General features: G+C 47.1%; 1 protein-coding gene across 7 annotated transcripts in view; it reads left to right on the plus strand.

Annotated features, from left to right (window-relative positions):
- The window catches only part of LHCGR (luteinizing hormone/choriogonadotropin receptor), a 55,226-nt gene that overhangs the window by 29,574 nt on the left and 6,758 nt on the right, over window positions 1-18,894 (plus strand). For 5 of the 7 annotated variants that reach the window (XM_008254430.4, XM_008254426.4, XM_008254428.3 and 2 more), the window contains 4 exons: window positions 5,358-5,426; window positions 8,946-9,020; window positions 12,841-13,026; window positions 16,319-16,399. In XM_008254430.4, coding sequence (XP_008252652.2) covers window positions 5,358-5,426; window positions 8,946-9,020; window positions 12,841-13,026; window positions 16,319-16,399 — 411 coding nt within the window. Of the gene's footprint in view, window positions 1-5,357; window positions 5,427-8,945; window positions 9,021-12,840; window positions 13,027-16,318; window positions 16,400-17,100; window positions 17,202-18,894 lie in introns of all 7 variants that reach the window. The other 2 variants (XM_051842931.2, XM_008254429.4) reach the window with 2 other exon arrangements.

An 18,894-nucleotide genomic window follows, 5' to 3' on the forward strand; every position in this document is an offset into this window, starting at 1 on the left:
AATCACCTACCATTTCTCTTTCCACTGACAAATGGAAAGAACAGTATCACAAATCCCCCATACACTTTATCTCCATTCACCATGCACTGGTTTACTTCCCAAATTCCCACAACAGCCAGGGGTGTGGGCCAGGACAAATCCAGGAGCAAGGAACTCCATCTTGGTCTACCACATAAGTGACAGGGATCCAAACACTTGGACCATCTTCTGCCACCTTCCTAGGCACACTACCAGGAAGCTGAGTGGGAAACAGAGCAGCTGGGACTCGAAATGGCACTCCAACATGGGGTGCCAGCACCACAATGCAGTCCTAATGTGTCTTCCTTGCCAAAGTGCCCAAAAAATTATCAGCATCATGACATTTCATCTCTAAATAATTCAGCATGTATATATCCAAATAGGGATGTTTACATTACTATAATTTTATTGTATCTAAGAAAATCAAGAAGGATTTAATTACATCTTCCAACCTATAATCCAAACTCCAGTAAAAATCTCTTAAGAGATTTTTAAAGAAAAAATTGCATCAAAGTTTATGTGTTGCCCTTAGCCATTTATTTTTCCCTTTGTTATTAACAAGTACACCGTGGTGGGGTACTTTGAGTTGCTGTGACTGTTCAGTTAGCCAAAAACCTTCCATCTGATGGTTTCAGTGCCTGTAATTATTCAGGTTACAACAAAGGGGTTAGAAAATACAGAGCTGTATGCTCTACCATACCCTACACTGACCAGCTGGCATGTTTCTGTAAAAAGAGCCTTGTCTTTTTTTTCTTCCTTTTCCATTGTCTCATTTTAAGTATCATTATGGAATGTGGGTTTCTCAACAGCTTTAGTCAGTTGTTAGAATCCACTACTATCAGCATACTTCTAATGCCTGTCACCCTCTTTAGTTCTACATATGGAAAAGTCACATAAGTTGACATGAACTTGGCTGAGGAGGAGGGAGGCATGAAAACTCAGAGTTGTTGAAAGGCAGGAGGCACACCTACCACAGGAAGAGCAACTCCTCGCTCCAGAGACTGTGAGCCCCACAGAAGAAGGGTGACCTTGCTCTATATTATTGAAAACTAGGGCCAGGGCAGCACACAGCAGTGACTGCGTGGCCATTATTCTCACAGCCACTGCCCAGACATCCACAAGAGAAGAATCTGCAAACATGAGGAATCACAAGACCCTGAGCGAAGTGCTACATGGGGGGAACATGATGAATATGGGATCCCCCTTTTAGGAGGCTGTTTGTGAGGTCATTTGATAAACATTTGCTTATATCAGCCATATTTTCTTCAAAAGTATGCCTTCCCCTCCACGAAGGGGCCACTTTTTGAGACCCTGCAGATCTGTAAATCATCTAAAAACCAAGTGGCCATAGGATCCAAGAGGAAACCATGGCAGAATACCTAATGATCCTAATATAACCCCAGAAATGCTTCCAGAGTCCCAGGAAAATTCTGAGTTCATTAGAAGGCAACATTCAAAATGAGAGCATCACTTGTGATTAATTTCTAAAGCCTGAATCTTATTTTGAATAAAAAGATGCCGTTCTCTCTGCCTGATTCACAGTTACTGACATTTGAACAGAGAACCTAGACAATGCTTTAGAGTTAGGGCAGCTATTAGTATAGAGGGGTGGGGTGGGGGGAGATACCTTCATTTCTGTGCCAGTGACAGAACCCTTATAGCAAATTCCGACACCATGATGTTTTGGGGAACAGTCATCTGAAGTGACTCTCCAGATGCTGTGAAGGGCATTAAAAGCCCCCTGTGGGCCTGACAGCATGCGGCCCCCCACCCATGTTTGTAGTTTCTCTAAAACAAGGCAGTGAGCTATTGTGTGGAAGGAGCAGCTGAGAGGGAAAGAGTGAGCGGCATTCTTTGGAGAACTGGGAGAAGCACGACCCAGGATATTTTAACTTTTTCAAAACATGAAAATTGTCTAAATGCAAAAATGTCGATACTACACACCCAAAGGTTAAGGGCCCTCAGAGAGAAAGCACCTGTGGGGCACCCGGGCCACTGACCTGACCTGCTCTGCCCGGGAACAGAAGACTAACAATTCCATTAAACACCTGGCCTGCGTTCCCTGGAAATCCTGTGCAGAGCCTGGAAATGGAAGTTCTTGGCCTCTGTCCTGGACGGAGCACTGGCGGTCACTGCAAAGCACAGTAATGCTGAGGCCGATGCATGAAGAACCTGCTTCTAGGAGCTTAACATACATTTACCCTTTTCATCTTCACAACAACTTTACAGGGCCGACACGATTACTGTCAACCCTATACTCAGATTAGGAAACTGAAGCCCAGACTGGTTAAGCAACTTGGCCAAAGTCACTCAGCTTGTTAAGTAGCAGAGCTGGGAGGGAGTCAAGCTCAGTGCCTGTAGACTTGACTGCAAGGCTTCCCTTAGAGCAATGATATTATGAATCCAACAACAAATTTTTTAAAAAACAATTTAAAAAAAATGCCCAAATGTGCCAAAACTAGGATCAGGGCAGCACCCAGCAGTAAAAGGGAATGGGCCTGAGGACAAGTGCAGGCAGGCAGCTTTGCCTTGCTCATCACAGAGAAGGGGTGACTTCCCCTTCATTCACCACACAGCGAGTGCCATCACTTAGAAGGCAACAAGCGGACTAGATGCTGGCTCCATTCTGAGCAACCGACCATCGACTTTTCAACTCAAAATGATGAGAACTGCATCACCCTACAATATACCCCCGGGCAAGGGTTCCCAGCATGCACTGTGAGAGCTTGTTATAAAGGTGCTTATTCCTGGGTACGACCAGATTCTGAATCCACAGATGAAGGAAAATCCTTTGATAAATACTGGCCTAAACTCTAAGAAATCACATTTCAAGGAAGTTCAAAGACAAAACAGGCATGATTCTTTCATCTAAAAGAAATGTGACCTCCAACGTGACAATAGACAGCCAAAGAGTAATATTCTGAGTACAGTTTTTTAAGGTTTGTTTATTTATTTATTTGAGAGGTAGAATTCAGACAGAGAGAGGGAGAGACAGAGAGAGAGGACTTCCATCTGTTGGTTCCTTCCCCGAATGGCCACAACAGCCAGAGCTGGGCCCATCTGAAGCCAGGACCCAGGAGTTTCTTCTAGATCTCCCACACGAGTATAGAGGCCCAAGCACTTGGACCATCCTCCACTGCTTTCCCAGGCCATAGCAGAGAGCTGGATCAGAAGAGGTGCAGCCGGGACTCAAACTGGCGGCCATATGGGATGCTGGTACCTCAAGCAGAGGTTGAGAGCTGGTGTGTGAGGCTATCAACTCAGAATTCCAGAAGGGAGTGAGTGAGCACAGGGAGGTGAAGGAAGCCCCACCCCCACCCCGCCCTCCTGTGGAAGGGCAAGGCCACTGCTTCACGCTGACCCCTGCTGGGTGCCTGGCACCCTGCAAGGTAGGGGGGTTTTAAGGAATGGGTTAAAAATGCTTCTCGGCTCTCTTGAGCTCAACCTGATGAAGATGCTTTGACAATTGCCTTGTTGTCTCCAATTTATATTTCAGAGCTCAAATATTATACTGCAAGACAAGGGCCATGCTAGTTTGCATCAGGTGTGCTGTGGATTAATGGGAAGAGACCATACAGACACACACACACACATACACACACACACACTCTACATCTATCTATATATAGATAGATACAAGCATATGTGTATCACATACACGCTCACATATACCACAAGGTACAATTCTCACAGACAACAGCCTGCGAGAGCAAGAGCAGGTGGAGCATGGGTCTGAACCATTTCTCAGGTCTCACCCCGCCCCGCCCCCAGCCTGTGCCTACCATGGCCCTGCAGCTGCCAGCCACCCTGCAAAGAGATGCTGGGTCTCGCCAGACACAAAGAACTTGATTATATGCCTCACCACAGCCGCTTCTCACTCGGCTCTTAGACCATTGTTCACAAAGGATTCACACGAGCACTGTGGCTTCCCAACTTGTTTGGCTGTGATTTGCAGCAGGAAATTCATCATCCTGAGACTCATTTGTCCGCTGAACATCTATCCCAATGCCAGGCACTGTTCAGGGATGCAGAGGCTTCTAAACAAAAATCCTTGCTAAACAGAAATCCTTGCTCTGTGAGGCCGGTGTCCTGCTGCGGGGGGTAGAACAAGCCAAAATATAATCACGGGTTAGGTGGTGCTAAAGCAATGGAGGGAGAACAAGTCAGGAACAGGGGACAGGGAATTCTGCTGATACTTTAAACAGCACAGTCAGGAAAGGCCACGCTGAGAACGTGACATCGAAAACGGCCCTGGAGGAGGAGGAGGGAGGGAGGGCCATGAGGACCTGGGGGAAGCAACCACAGCCTGCAAAACTGGTGCCTTCTAAGTGGCCCCAGGCGGCGCGTCCTGGCCCCATTTCTGCCCGCCATGGGCTTTCCACAAGTCCCCTCCCTCTCTGGGCCCAGCTCCTGTTTTGCAAGATGAATAGGTGCCACCTGATCCCCCCCTTCATTCCTTCCTCGATCTCTCCTTTCCCACCTGCGTTCCAAAGAGACTCCTGAGTTTTATTCTGGCTGGAAGTAAGTGTGTGTGCATACATGTGTGTGGACGATGGCATACATGTACAAATGCACATGTGTCTATATGCCATATAAAAATGGTGAGACAACATTTCACAAGTATTCACACTCCACTCACTTCCAATATACTCCAATACTTTACATTTGTCGCTTTCTGTTCTATTTCGTTTTTAAAGATGCTGGCACCACCCAACTAAACTGATTCACAGTCCACTAATAGGTCTTACAGAACTATTTATGGACATCGACAGCCACATGGGATGTGGAACCAGATTGGGCACCAGCAAGACCATATACCCATCCGAGAAAAAGAAAAGCTGACTCAGTGCTGAGCCTTCCGCTGCTGTCAGCTTCCAGCATCTCAGCCCAGGTGCCCACACGGGGCCTGCAGAGCCGGAGGAAGGGCACAGGCAGCCAGCTCAGGCCTCAGAGAGCCCTGCCCCTGCTTTCCTTGACCTGAAGCGAGCTGCACAACAATGATGAGGCTTGGGTTTCGTGCCAACATAATGGAAGTGATGATGACAATTAGATCGTAAAATATATATACGATGGCTGGTTGGGCACTTGGCATTTAATAAAGCACTTAACAAACTGGCGGTGGTGGCGAGAGTGCAAGCAGAGGTAAACTTGAGCAAAAGGCTCGGCTTCATCCCCAAGGAGCCCTTAGATTCTAAAATGTTAGAGAAACAAAGCTAGACGCTGCGAATGCTGGTGATTAGCTTCGTCATAAATGTCACGGCAGAAGGAATGTGTGCTTCCAAACTGTGATTCTCTCAGTTCCTGCCCGTGCCTAAACCCTCTCTCCCTCCCTCCTTCAGCAAACTCTACGGAAATGGATTTGAAGAAGTACAGAGTCACGCGTTCAATGGGACGACGCTAATTTCACTGTAAGTATGTGCTTATTTCCCCAGCTCATGAATAAAAATGAAATCTTACTCTGGCTACCAGATCACATCCAGTCTTCAGCAAGGAACTCAGGGCAAAACTAAACTTTCAAGTGGCTAGTCCTCGGTGTTGTACGCAGGTTACTAGGCAACCAGCTGGCTGGAAAGCCCAGAGCACTGTGATTTCAAAGATCGATGCCGGCTCAATACATTGAAGTTGACAGTTTGCTGAAATATTCAACAGCCTACTTTAGGCCTCCTCCAGCTCACAGCCTCCCTCTCGAGCCCCCTTGCTCAGGCTGACGGTGTGTTAGCGGCAGCCTGATTTAAGGAAGAAATTCTCCCCCAGGCCCCACTGCAGAGAAATCGAGTGACACCATTTATCAGCCTAATCAGCCACAACAGACCAGCTCAGAGGCGCCCACCCCCTACTGCTGGTGGAGAGGGAGCCCCTTCTCCACTTGGTGTTTCCATCTCTCCCTCCGCCAGTCCCTGGGATTATCAGCCTTTAGTTCAAAGGGAGAGACCCTACTAATTATGCCTGTCATGGCTCTCAACCTCTCATTCTGTGGCTCCTGTTCTAAAAGAGTGGCACATTGACAAAGCTCCTTTGAACCATACCAGGCGCAGGGCGAGGTGACGCCCGCTCAATACACAATAAAAGCTAAGAGTCCATGAAAAGCCAAAATTAAGGAAAACAAAGAGAAGAGTTTTAAAAAAATAAACAAGCTGTGTAAATCATGTTGTGCAGCAATGCTTCCCGAACCTTCACACACGTAAGAGTAACCTGCAGATTGTAAGCAGGTTCCCAGGGCCCACTCCCAGTGATTTCATTTCATGGGTCTGGTAGGGCTGGAGAATCTGTCATTTCCACAAGCTCCCAAGAGGTGCTGCTGCTGCCGCTGCCACTCTGAAGCTGAGTAGCACGACTCTATGTGGCCTGCTATTTATCTTTAACTATAGATTTTTACCCAAAGATCCTGTTGTGTTGATGCCCTGCTATATGGCTAAGACAACAGGCCTAAGAGGCACTGACTGAGACTCTAACTTAAACCTCACTATTTATCTGCTTGTATGGCCCAGAGTAAGTTACTGAAAGTTTCTAAGCCACAGTGTCTGAATTTGTAAGATCAAACCACTTAGGGGCTTCTTTCCAGGATGTCCCCACCAACAAGCATGGGTCTATTTTGTGTCTTCAGTACATAACACCAGTGCCTGGCTCATAGTAAGTGCTCGTTTGGTATCTGTTACATAATTACATGAATAATGAAAATTGCATTTGTGGGTGCTTAGCACAGGGTCTGGCACATATTTAGTGCTCAAGAAACGATAGCTTTGTAAACCTTGTCCTTCCAGTGTGGAATGAAATTTGCCCTTGTTTTCTTATTGACGTCACGACTTGATGAAGGGCTCATTAACGGGAACTCGGGGTTAACGAACGGTTCACCTTGGCCAGCTGAGTCTGCTTCCACCAAACTTGAACTCGAGGCATGTGTGTCCTCTCTGCTCCGTGAGTCACTCAACAAGTGACTATGGCGCATCACCTGCATGTGACGGAACCCAGGAAGGATCTTCAAAAAGTTCATAGAAACGGACCAAAAGATGAGTTTATGTTGGTGCAAAATGCTTCTGAAATCCATGTATAGTTTTATTTTTTTCATAAACTATGGCACATTTTCGAAGACTCTTCACATAGGCCTGTCCAGGGTTGCCAAGGACAATGACAGGAAGTCCTGCAGAGCTCTCCAGGCCCCTGCTTACCAAGCTGCACTGAGCAGAAAGGGGTAGCCCCACTCCCCCTCCAGGGCTGCAGGAGTCAGTGCCCACCGTCCCCAGAGCACCCCGCTTAGAAGGCTTTGGTGGAGTTTGCGGGTTCTCCCACTGCACTTTGAAGGGTCAGCCTGCCTTTGCTTCTCACACCTGCAAGGTCACTTCACTGGGGAGAATTCTCAAAAGTGGCCCCCAGGAAACGTAATAAATGGGTCTGATTTACTTTCTGACAAATAACATAACGTAGAGTTATTCAGTATACAGAAAGATCTGAGTTTTAATAAAACATGTGGGATGCACTGTCGTGAAATCTGAGCAATTAATTTGACCTGGCTGATATGCGGATTATTCACTTGCAGAGCCGAGTTTCAATGATTTATAACTATCAGTGAGCATAATTAAAACAAACTGAATCAGGAAGAAGAGTCGTGAAGGTTTAGGGAGGAAAATTTCTTTTGATTTAGATTTTAAACAGCAATTGACTCTGACAACCTCATCTCTTTGAAAGTGGAAATACACCCAGGGGACGGGACGCCATGCGACTGGCAGGTGCATTCTGGGGGAAGGGCTGAGAGTTTCCAAGGAGAAGGCGTAGTAGAAGCATGTGGAAAACAGCCAGCCAGAGAGTGACATGCAGGGCTTTTGCAGTTTTTAAATAGCAAGCGTGGTGTGGAACAAAAGATGACGGAGACACAAAGCTGTAAGATGAGCACAGGTAATTACAGGGTCATCCTGGGGCAGGGTGGGATGGGGGAGCAGTGCCTGTTGGTGGATTTGTTCTGTCACGTGACACTGTAACTGTGGTGTGAAGGAATCCGTTTCCATGCTTGAAATCATCACACCAACAGTGCATGTATGCACACTGTGCCCACCATCAGGTGTTTTCCAGAATGCTCTTTGAGTCACTGCCATTCGTTTCTTACAGGAAGAAAGTGCGCAAAAAAAAAGGGGGGGGGGGCTGGCCGACCTGAGCCCAGGGGCTCCTCTTCTAGTGCCCTTGTCTATGCAGAGAAGAGCTAGAGATACCAGTATCAGGCTCAGCAAGGAGCTGCTTTGGGCTAAATGGCACAGAGCCCTCAGGTAGCTATTGCCATAGCAGCTTGTGACTTCAGCTATGGCCTTAGGAACAGCGGCCCTCATCACTGTTTCCACACCAAACCATACCTGGCAAAGATTGTCCGCGATGCCCAGACCCATGGGGCACCCAGGGTATGGGGAGATTTTCTACACAGGCTGCAATTCTTCCCTATTCACAACCATTGAGACATGTGCATCTGTAAGAAAAACAGTGAAAATCATATTATGAAACAGATGACCTTGCACAGGCTTGACTTTCGCTTTTTAAGTATTTTCTCTAAGTAGTCTAGTGATGTTTGCAAATTCTAAGACCTCCAAGGTCACAGTGGCTGAGAGTCCAATTCAGAGCAGCCTACACTTGAACCCCTCAGCCTGGGCAGCACTTTCATCCTTGCCCAACTGTCTGGAAATCAACTTTTGTAACTCCGAGGAAGGAGGGGGTGAGTTCCTCAAGTTGTAAAACAAAGGGTTCCACCCAATAAGTGGGGGAGAGGCAGAGAAAAGACAGGACCAGACACACACCCCAGCGATTTCATAATTTCATCGGGGAGCAGTTTATCGGCCAGCCACCTTCCCTGCACACCAGGTGCACCACGTGGCCCAAGGCTGTGTATACAGCTGCGAGTGCTCACACAGAAGAGCCAGCACCGCGAAGAAAACTGTCCTTCCCCACAGGGAGCTGAAGGAAAACGCACGCCTGGAGAAGATGCACAATGGAGCCTTCCAGGGAGCCATGGGGCCCAGCATTTTGTGAGTATGGTGGTGCCACCCTCCCTTCCTACCCACCGCACCCCAACAGGTCTGCCTGGGTACCCCGCCACATCATCCCCAGCCTGCTTGGTGGGCCATCAGCCTCTGCATCTGAAAAGGCTGCTTTTGAAAGACCCAGTGTATGTACCACAAACTGGGTGGCCTAAGCAACAGAAATGTGTTGTCTCACCGTTCTAGAGGCTAGAAGTCCAAAAATTAAGGTGTCGGCAGGGTTGGTTCCTTCTGAGGGCTGTGAAGGAACGATGTGCCCCAGGCCTCTCTCTTGCTTCCAACGGTCGGTTCTCATCGTGGCAGCATAACTGCAAACTCCACATGGCATTGTGTGTGTGTGTGTGTGTGTGTCCAAATTTCCCCTTCTCTAACAGGATATGAGACATGCTGGATTAGGGCTCCCCCGATGACCTTATTTTAGTTTGATTATCTTGCAAAGAGCCCATCTCCAGGCCAAGTCATGTTCCGAGGTACGAGGGGTCAGGACTTGAACACACACATTTTTGGTGGAGGGGACGTGATCCAACCTGTGATACCACACAAGGCAGATGCACCCCCCCCCCCCCGTGCTGGCAGAGTGAGTGGCTCCCTACAGGGAATTCAAGCCCAGAGATCCGACATGGCACTGGCACTTGACCAATGCAGCCATGCTGCTGTGTTACTAGACTCGTGGGTGCAAGGAGTGAGCTGTGCTCCCTTGGCTAACGGGGACTTGGGGTAGACAACTGGGAAAACGAGGAGGAACAGGAAATCCAAGCAGGAGTCTCCTGACCCAGTCCTGGCGAAGTCAGAAACATTTGATAGCGAGAACTGCAGCCAGGCTACAGATGCAGACAGGGCGGCTGGTCCACAGGGCAGCCACGCCACGCCCTCCAGGGGCAGTGTGGCCCACTACTCCCTTCTTTAGCACTCTGTGCATCACTTGTCAACCCTGCTCACCTGGCACCATGCTGAGGATGGAATACTAAGCAAAACGCTCTGGTCCTTGCACTTAAAGAGACTGCAGTGACACAGAGAAGACAACACGCAACAGGCAAAGCGATCAACAGGCATGGCTTTTTAGCAGTGCAAAGCAGGAGGAAACAGAGCAACCCATCTCATTTGTTGGTGTTTGATTCATTCATTCATTCATTCAATCATTTATTCGGTAACTCTCTCACAAGCCCATTCCATGTGCCAGGCACTGGTTTAGGCATCAGGGAAACAGCAAAGACAAAGACAAGACAAACATCTCTGCCTTCACAGGATGGTGGCACAGACCAGGATCTAACAAGTAAACAAAATATGTAGTAAGCCAAGCAGTATTGGTTGTGCAGGAGGAAAATTTGCCTGGTTGTGGGGACCAGAGTTCTGGAGAGGGTAAGGGGGTTACCATTTTTAAAATGTTAAATGTTTAAAAAAAAAAAGCCTCTCTTAAAAAAAGGATATTGTCCTGAAAAAAAATGTAACTGCAGCAAACAGGAAACAAACAGGAAAGAAGTGAGAGGGCAGGCTGTGTGACTATCTGCAGGGCAAGCACTCCAACAGAGGGCACAGCGCCAGCAAAGGCCCCGAGGCAGGATCTTGCATTGTGTATTGGGAGAACAGCGAGAAGGCCAGGATGGCCAAGCGATCCAGGAGGAGGATGAGAGACCCGAGGCCAGGCGGGTGCAGTCATGGGAGCCTGGGGCCGCCGTGAGGACTTTGCCTTTCTCTCCAGTTTGGAGGTCTCATTTGTCCTTCATATCCTAGATCCTGCAGTGTCAACACCTGGCGCCATCTACCTTCTTTCTCCCACCATTATAAACCCCAACTCTCCCTGCCAGCCAGCTCCTGCCACTGTCAACTCCTGACTGTCTGCTTTCTGAGTCCCACCAGCTGTCAACTCCTGACTCTGCTTCCTACCCCTCCACCATCACACCCTGGCTGTGTCTAGTCCCCGACTCATGCTGGAGAAGTTAGAGTGCTAGAGAAGGCTGACTGCTATCAACCCTGGAATTCATCTACTTCCAGTTCCTGCCACTGTGCATCTGATTCTGTCTACTCTGAATTCCCACCATCATCAATCTTCTATTCTGTCTGCATCCTGGCTCCCATCGGAAATGCCTGCTCCTTTCTGCTTCCTAATTTCCACCACCATCAGTTCCATCTGTCCACTTTCCACTCACCGTCAAGACTTCTGCTTACAATGGCATCACTAACGCCATGGCTCCTGCCCACTGCGTGCTCTGCTGTCTCCCCACTCCTGGCCACCCTTCCCTAGAAGTCCCTTTCTGTATTTCTCATACTCACAGTACAACAGACTCAGAACTCCCAGGTCGAATGTTCTCCCGTCTAGTACACCCTGTGATAGCTGGAGCTCTAACAGGAAGCTGCCACCTCACTGGCCCGTAGACACAGAGATGTCTCTGGCTCAGGCGTGGTATGTGCCTGAGTAGCTGTGGCCTGACAAGCCCTGCATGGCCATCTTTCTTGAAGAGCTGCTGAGGTTGGCTGATCAGAAGTGATGGTGCACGTTACAGACACGCACACTGCTGTGCAGAGAACACAGGACCAGACCTAGGCCTCTTCCTTCCAAGTCTGTTTGAGCAGTATTTGGAAACATCTCTTCTGCCAGCTCTTCCCACACTGGTCTGTCACTGAGACAGAAAATCCACTATCAGAGATTTACTGTCTTGTAACCAAGCCTCTCCGTTTTCTAAGATCCTCATTTTAAATGTGGTCATTCAGAAAAACAAAAATACCTACCAGGTCTGCAAGGAGTCCTGAGCTCAATCCCTAACCTGTCTGAGATAAGAACTATCAAGTAAGATGAGAACTGTGTCTAAATAAACAAGGACCCCAAAGCAGCCTAATCCAAAGTCCCCGGAGCAAATTCTGCTGCCTTAAGAACTGTTCCACAAGAGACAATGCCTGTCACCAGTCCATGCTGTCTACACATCTGCCGAGGATCATCTATTAATCCTCTTCCATGCACTGGGCACTAAATATGGGGGTGGAGTGCTGGTGGGGGTGTGCGAGTTGGGGGGAGGTAGCTGTTTTCCTGGAAACTCCCTGAAGCATCAGTAGCAGTCACTTAGAAGAGGAACAGGCCTTTACAATTCTCACTGACCCTCCTCCTGCAGCGACCTTGTTTGGAATTGTCTTGGACATTACTTAGAATCTTCTAAAACCAAGGTGTTCAGGACCTCATTTGCAAAGCCTGAGCTTTCCAGACAGTTCTGTGCTTGCGAGGGGGCTGCTGGCTGGCTTTGGACAGGTGATCCAGCTGCCAACGCGGAACACACATTCTGCTTCCCGAGCAGATGATGGCTCCTGCTGCACAGAGCTCTTGAGAGAGGAACCAGCCTAGGCGTCAGGACCATCACCACCACCACCCCACCCCCACCCCACCCCCACCCCTGCAGGCTTGATCCAAGACCCCGACCTCTGAAGCCCACTTTCTACCTGTGGCAGAGACAAAGCTGGTGTCACTGTTTGTGCCTGCTGTCTCACAAAGCAAGCAGTTCTTTTAACTTCTGCCAAGAAGAGAGAGGAGAGGGGGAGAAAGGAGTCGAGAGAGGAGAGAGAGGGAAATAGTGAGCAATGCAGGTACAAGGAGCTATGTGCAGCCTTGAGAGGAGGAAAGGGGAAATGAAGGTGGGGGGGGGAGGGGATGCAGTTGTTTTAAATTCCGACCTGAATGAGACTCACTGAAAGAGAACTAGGGAGAGAGAAAGATGGAGAAAAGATTTCTCAGACCCTAGAATGATGCCACCGCGGAGGGGAGGTTTCACTCTGAGTAAAATGTGTAGGTAAGTAAAAAGCCTTTCTCCCCTTTACCATCCAGGGATATTTCCTCCACCAAATTGCAGGCCCTGCCAAGCTACGGGCTGGAGTCCATTCAGACGCTAATTGCCACGGCATCCTACTCCCTCAAAAAACTGCCATCCAGAGAAAAATTTACCAATCTCCTGGATGCCACGTTGACTTACCCCAGCCACTGCTGTGCTTTTAGAAACCTGCCAACAAAAGAGTAAGTAAGAAACAAAAGGGAAGGCCTGCCGGGCTGCAGAGCACTCCGCTGGTCCGCAGCGCCCAGCTCCACATCCCGGGGGTCTCCCTCAGATCCTGGAGAAAAAAATGGACTGTCCTGTTTGCTCATGCAAACTGCTGCCAACCAGTCAGCCCACCCTGCAGCTCCGAGTCCTTGGGAAGCAATTCAAGGCTAATTGATTGATAGCCTATTTTAACAATTGCAAAATGGAGGACAAAACTGACATCTCCCAGACCGGTTGGTCCTCGTCCTTCTCAGAGAGCACTGGGGGCAACAGGCTCAGGAGGGAAAGATTTACTTAATGGCTTAATCTGTAACAACAACAAAATGGACACAAAGCACTAGAAAGTTATTTCTCTCCCAGCAGAGGAACATCTTCTGTCTCCCATTTCAGAACAAAATCTCAGATCCCGACAGATGAGCTTAATACAGGAACAGAAAGGGCAGGTGCTCCTGGCTGGATTGTTCCCAGTGAGGGGCATCTTATTCCTGATTCACTTCAACCCAAGGTGGGGCCAGGGCATTGTCTACCAAACATTTTTGGCTGAGACACATGGGGAGAAATCCCCTTTTTTACCTTACAGCCTTGTACACATGTCACACATGTAATGGAAGTAAAAGAAAGGCAAGAGTAAGCCTTTTAACATGTGATATACTCTTATGTTTTGTCTATTTCTTTTTAAAATTCTTTAAAATTTACTTATTTTAAATGTGGGGCGGGGGGATCTCTCATACACTGACTTCTCAAATGCCCACAATAGCCAGGACTGGGCCAGGCCAAAGCCAGGAGCCAGGAAAATAGTTGAGGTTTCCCATGTGGGTGGCAGGGACCAAGTTACTCAAGCCAGATCCTGCTGCCACCCAGGGTGCACATTAGCAGGAAGCTGGAACAGATCAGTCACCTGAGCGCAGGCATGCTGACATGCAATGTAGGCGTCCCACTTGGCAGCTTAACCACTGTATCAAATGCCCACCCCTTGTCTATTTCTTGTCTGTTTTACTGTTGTTGCACTTGATTGTTTTCTTGACCCAGTAATGGGTCACAGCTCAAAGTAGGAAAAAAACCTGCCTTAATGGGTTATTATGCAGCTTGAAGAGATATTATCAATCAATTATATAAAGCACTGAGAAAGTAACACAAGGCTGCTGCTGTCTTTGGAATCAACCTATTCACAATTAATTAATCAGCATATATCTGTGCTTTGTACAGGTAGTCCTAGTTCTACCTGAAGCATTTGGAGTAACTGATTAGACAAAACACTTGCTGTGTTCAGAAAGTCATGCACCATTAACTCAGGACATTAACTGAGCACTTACCATGTTCCAAACACTGTGCAGAAGTCTGAAGTAAGTAAGTAAGATGAGTAAGAGCTCAAGCCAGCTCTTACTGTGTGTGGGCAACCCACACAGCAGCCAAACTAAGCTCACTACAGCAAGCGCTAGGACAGAGTGCTCTAACATTGAGGAGGAAGAGTTTCTAAATGGTAGCAGGGCTCGTGGGAGGCTTCTAGATGGAAATGGCTCACGCGGGGCCTTAGGGAACAGGTAAGAGTTGGCTACACAGGCCTGGGGAAGGCTATGCCGAGCAGACTGGCTCAGGGAAAGACACAAAGGCAGGAGGCAGCAGGTGCAAGTCATTCATCCCAGCTAGAACAAGACGACTTCCAGGTTCACAGAAGGAGAGAACCCAGGAGAGGAAGCAGGGAGGGGCAGGTCACGGTGGGCTCTGAGTGCCAGACCAAGTTGGATAAAAGACAGGAAGCCATGAAAACTTGAGAATACTGATATTTGCTTTTATAAAATATCACTGTGGCAGCAGAATAGAGGGCGAGACAGAGGTGAATGAAGCTGGTGAGAGACCAATTAGGAGAATCACACAGATGCTGGTTTACAACCAAGCTGATTCTGGACCCTACACTTTTGCAGCAAGGAGGTCACATCCCTTCTGAGATTACTGGCATGTAAAACGTTTAGTTCAGATGTTTGCATCCTAATAGATCAAAGAGACTACCTCTGAGCAGCAAAAAGGAAAAAAGAGTACAGAATTATGAGCCAATGTCAGGATGAGATGCAACATAGCTACACACAGACTGTCATAATTGGAATGAGAAGCTTTAACCAACTTTCTAGCTAATTTTGAAGCCTTAGGTACCTGTGAGGATGGACAGACTGAAGTTGAGCCCCTGGGATTTTTGTGTAAACTCTGAGTCATGCCTGTGCCTGGACAGGGTAGATGGCCCCACGACCTCCTCGGCTCTATGAGGAAAACTGCTAAGTCAGAAAGCACCCAGAAATGTCCTCTGAAGGCGCAGAGTACCCACATCTCCTAACTGTGGGTCTGTTGACACACGACATCCCTAAGCCAGAGTCAATCGCACACGTGTGTACACACACTATTTGATCCAAGTTTGAGGATTTATGATCCTAACCCAAAATATCAAGCTGATGAATTTTTGAAAGGAATTCAGTAGGTCAAGTAAGTCCTGACATATTCCCCACCACTTCTGTCCAAAGTTATGCCTCCAAGGAGTTCTCTAATAATGGAGATGATTTGTCCAGATGGACACATTTGTCCAGTTTGAATGGCCTCATCTCTCCTTCCTCCGTGGTACCTGCAGGCCCCCAACCTTGTTCTCCTTTTCCCTATTCATTATTCATTTTAGGTTTCGTCTCCAGGTAAGAAATCCCTTTGATAAGAACAAGCCTTCTTTTATTTCCTTGGTATTTCCTCCCTTTGCACACGCTCAACTTCCGGGGGGGGGGGGGGGGGGAGCATCCACCTCCATGTCTGCGCATAAGGCAAAAGAGTATAAAATTCACATCATAATGTCAGCCCAGCATCTTCAAGTGCTTACAAAAGAAACCCAATTAGAATTGAAAGCTATGAACTCCAAATTGTTATTTGTTCATCAAGGCCAATGTGGAGAAGAGCAAGGTAACAAGCAAACCTTAATACACCATAAAGGTAGGTTTTTATAACCTTTGAAAAAAATCCATGATTCAATAGGACAGATTTAAGGTTTTTTCATCCTGGAGCCCACACAAAGCACTTAGCATCCAGGAGCATTTTATCTAAGCTGGAGGCACTCTACTGACAATGCAGCAGGCTCACTCTCTCCTTGGGAAGCGTTTCCGTGAGGACAATGGTGCAGAACGTGACACTGGTGCAGCAGTAAAGAACGCAGATGAACAAAGCATACATAGGCATGATCAGCTTTAGCTTAAAGACCAGACACTCAACTGCTTTTTTTCTTGACCTTTTCTCTTTCAGACAGAATTTTTCGTTTTCCATTTTTGAAAACTTTTCCCAACAATGTGAAAGCACAGTGAGGAAATCAAATAATGAAACTCTGTAAGTATTTACGTGCAAAGAAGCCCAGGAAGTGCTATCTTGTTCTGTGTACCAATGATCTTCTTGTGATAGAAATCTTGGATGTATTTGTAAAGTATTTTTAATCGTTTAAAAATGGGAACTTTTTTCTTTGCAAGCACAATCTCATGGGGCTTGTGTAACTTTGACCTACTTAAAAAAACCTCTTAAACATCTACCTAAATGTTCATCCTACAATTAAATTGTCCCCCCAAAAGCCATAATTTTATTTGTTTTGATGTCACTGAAGGCTGGTATAAATGATAGCGTCATTTGTAGGAATTTTCACTAGTCACACGGTCAGCATCCTACAAAAATGGACTGACTGCAGACACAGCTTCAAGAAGCGCTACTTTCCTTCAAAACAGATGAGGACCAACCTGACCACTATTCAACCAAGCTTAAAAGTCATTTGAATGCCATTATTACGATGATAGGGTGGTAGGTCCCTTCCTATGCTGTTCATCTGTAAAATGCTTCCTGTTGGAGATGCCAACTGCTTTGGCATTTATCTTCAACTGTAAAAGAACAAGCCTCAAAACTAACCCCAGCTTCCCTATGCCACCTTTACTAAGATTTAGGAATTTTATTATTCCCCCATGTCCTCAGGCTACAAAACCAGATGCCCCCAAGGACACCTTACCAAGCCCTTTTTCCTCTATTTTGTCCTTTCATTCTCCAAGTTCCATAGAGGCAACAGGATGGTGTGGTGGAAGGACACCGGGCGTTGGGGCTCCTCGGAACTGGATATGCATCCTTGGCAGCAACACTGCTGTGACACCGGGTATCACTGGACACTACTTAGCCTTTCTTTTTCCTCTCATCTATCAGGAATACAGAAGTATTATTTGCTCTTCAGAACCATGAGAGCTTGTTAATAAAGTGATGGTGCCTACAACAGACAGGATCATTCTTCCTCCTTTCCTTTCATTCTGGTTGGACACCATCTATCCTCCAGTGTTCCTTTCCTATCCCTCCACCCTTTCCCTCTCAGTAAGCTGTCAGTCACTGTCCATAGAACGCTTTTACAAACATATGATTTTATTCCCATCCACAGGAAACCATATCTGGGTTCAGTAATTGGGAGCACCAAGGGGTGGTTTGGGGGAAGGAGAGACTTTAACCTCCATCAATAATTCTCATAAGTTCCTATCCCAGTTCTTCCTAAATGAGCATCCGATCCTAAATTTGCTATGCTAACACTGCTTTAAGTCCCCTAATCCTTAGCATCCCAAAACTATCTGAAATCAATGCACAATCTAAATCCAGCGGGCATTCCCTGTGGAAACAATTTTTATGATAAATCCCCCCCTCACTTTCCATCATGTTTATTCCTGAGACACTGGTATTTAGAAATTCTAGACCAGCCATTAAGCCTTCTTGTTCTAAGATAACATGGTATCCTCAGTGCTATGGGTAGCCCCATTGTCCTCCTAAAAGTCCCATCTTTTCTCCTTTCTTTTGAGCAGTGTTGCTACAGCTTCTCCCTCGCCTAACTCAGTATTACTAAGCCCTGTAAGTCCATTCACATGCCCTGTCAAAGCCTCCCTGCTGAGCTAACATCAGCTCCATGCTGGCTTTGTCAGCAAGCATGACGCTTGTCCTTCAGGACACCAATGTAAGCAGCAGCCGGTGAGTATTTGGTCTGAAGACGAATCACCAAGCAGTAAAATTCCTAGACGTATTTCCAGGAGAGCAGAGAAAGGGAGGGCAGAGAACTGGGGGCAAGGCGAAGGGAGAAATGTTGACTGCTTATTGATATAAATGTATTCAGAAGTTATGGCAGAATTTCTAGGGTTTTCAATTAGTGCTTCTTGCAGCGGAAGAACTTTTGATAGGGGAAAAGGGTAAAGGAAGTCAAGGCAGCAACTACTGGAATATTTTCACCCGGTTTAACAAAGACTATTTTGTGGGACTCAGTCAGAGAACTTGCTTCAAATTCTGACTCCTGAGCTCTGTCCCTAGAGAATTCAAGTCAGGGTTTGGAGTAAAGCCAGAAATCTCCCTTTTTTAAATTTAAGTTATACAAGTTTCATGTATTTCATATGTAGAGATGTAGAAACATAGTGACACTTCCCACCCTACCCTCCCTCCCACCCATGCTCCAGCTTTTCTTCCACTCCCTCTACCATTCCCAACTCTTAAGTTTTACAAATATCCACTTTGTTTACTTAATGATCATAAAGTTAACCCTACACTAAGTAAAAGAGTTCAACAAATAATATGAAGAAAAAAAAAAGTATTCCTCCACAGAAGAGACAAGGACTGTAAACAATCATGGAATCTGGTGACTCAGATGGAGGTGGCCCAAGTGCCACACTTTAAAGACAATACTGTGGAACAGTGAGGTTGGTGAAGCCTCGTGCTGACACTGTGCTCCAAGGAGACCTTGGGCAGGTCATTTACCTCCTTTCATCCTGGTTCCCCACGTACTAAAATGAGGGGCTCAAGGAGATGGTCTTGAGGGACCTTTCTAA

This window comes from Oryctolagus cuniculus, chromosome 2 (genome assembly GCF_964237555.1).
Source record: "Oryctolagus cuniculus chromosome 2, mOryCun1.1, whole genome shotgun sequence".
Classification (NCBI taxonomy): domain Eukaryota; kingdom Metazoa; phylum Chordata; class Mammalia; order Lagomorpha; family Leporidae; genus Oryctolagus; species Oryctolagus cuniculus.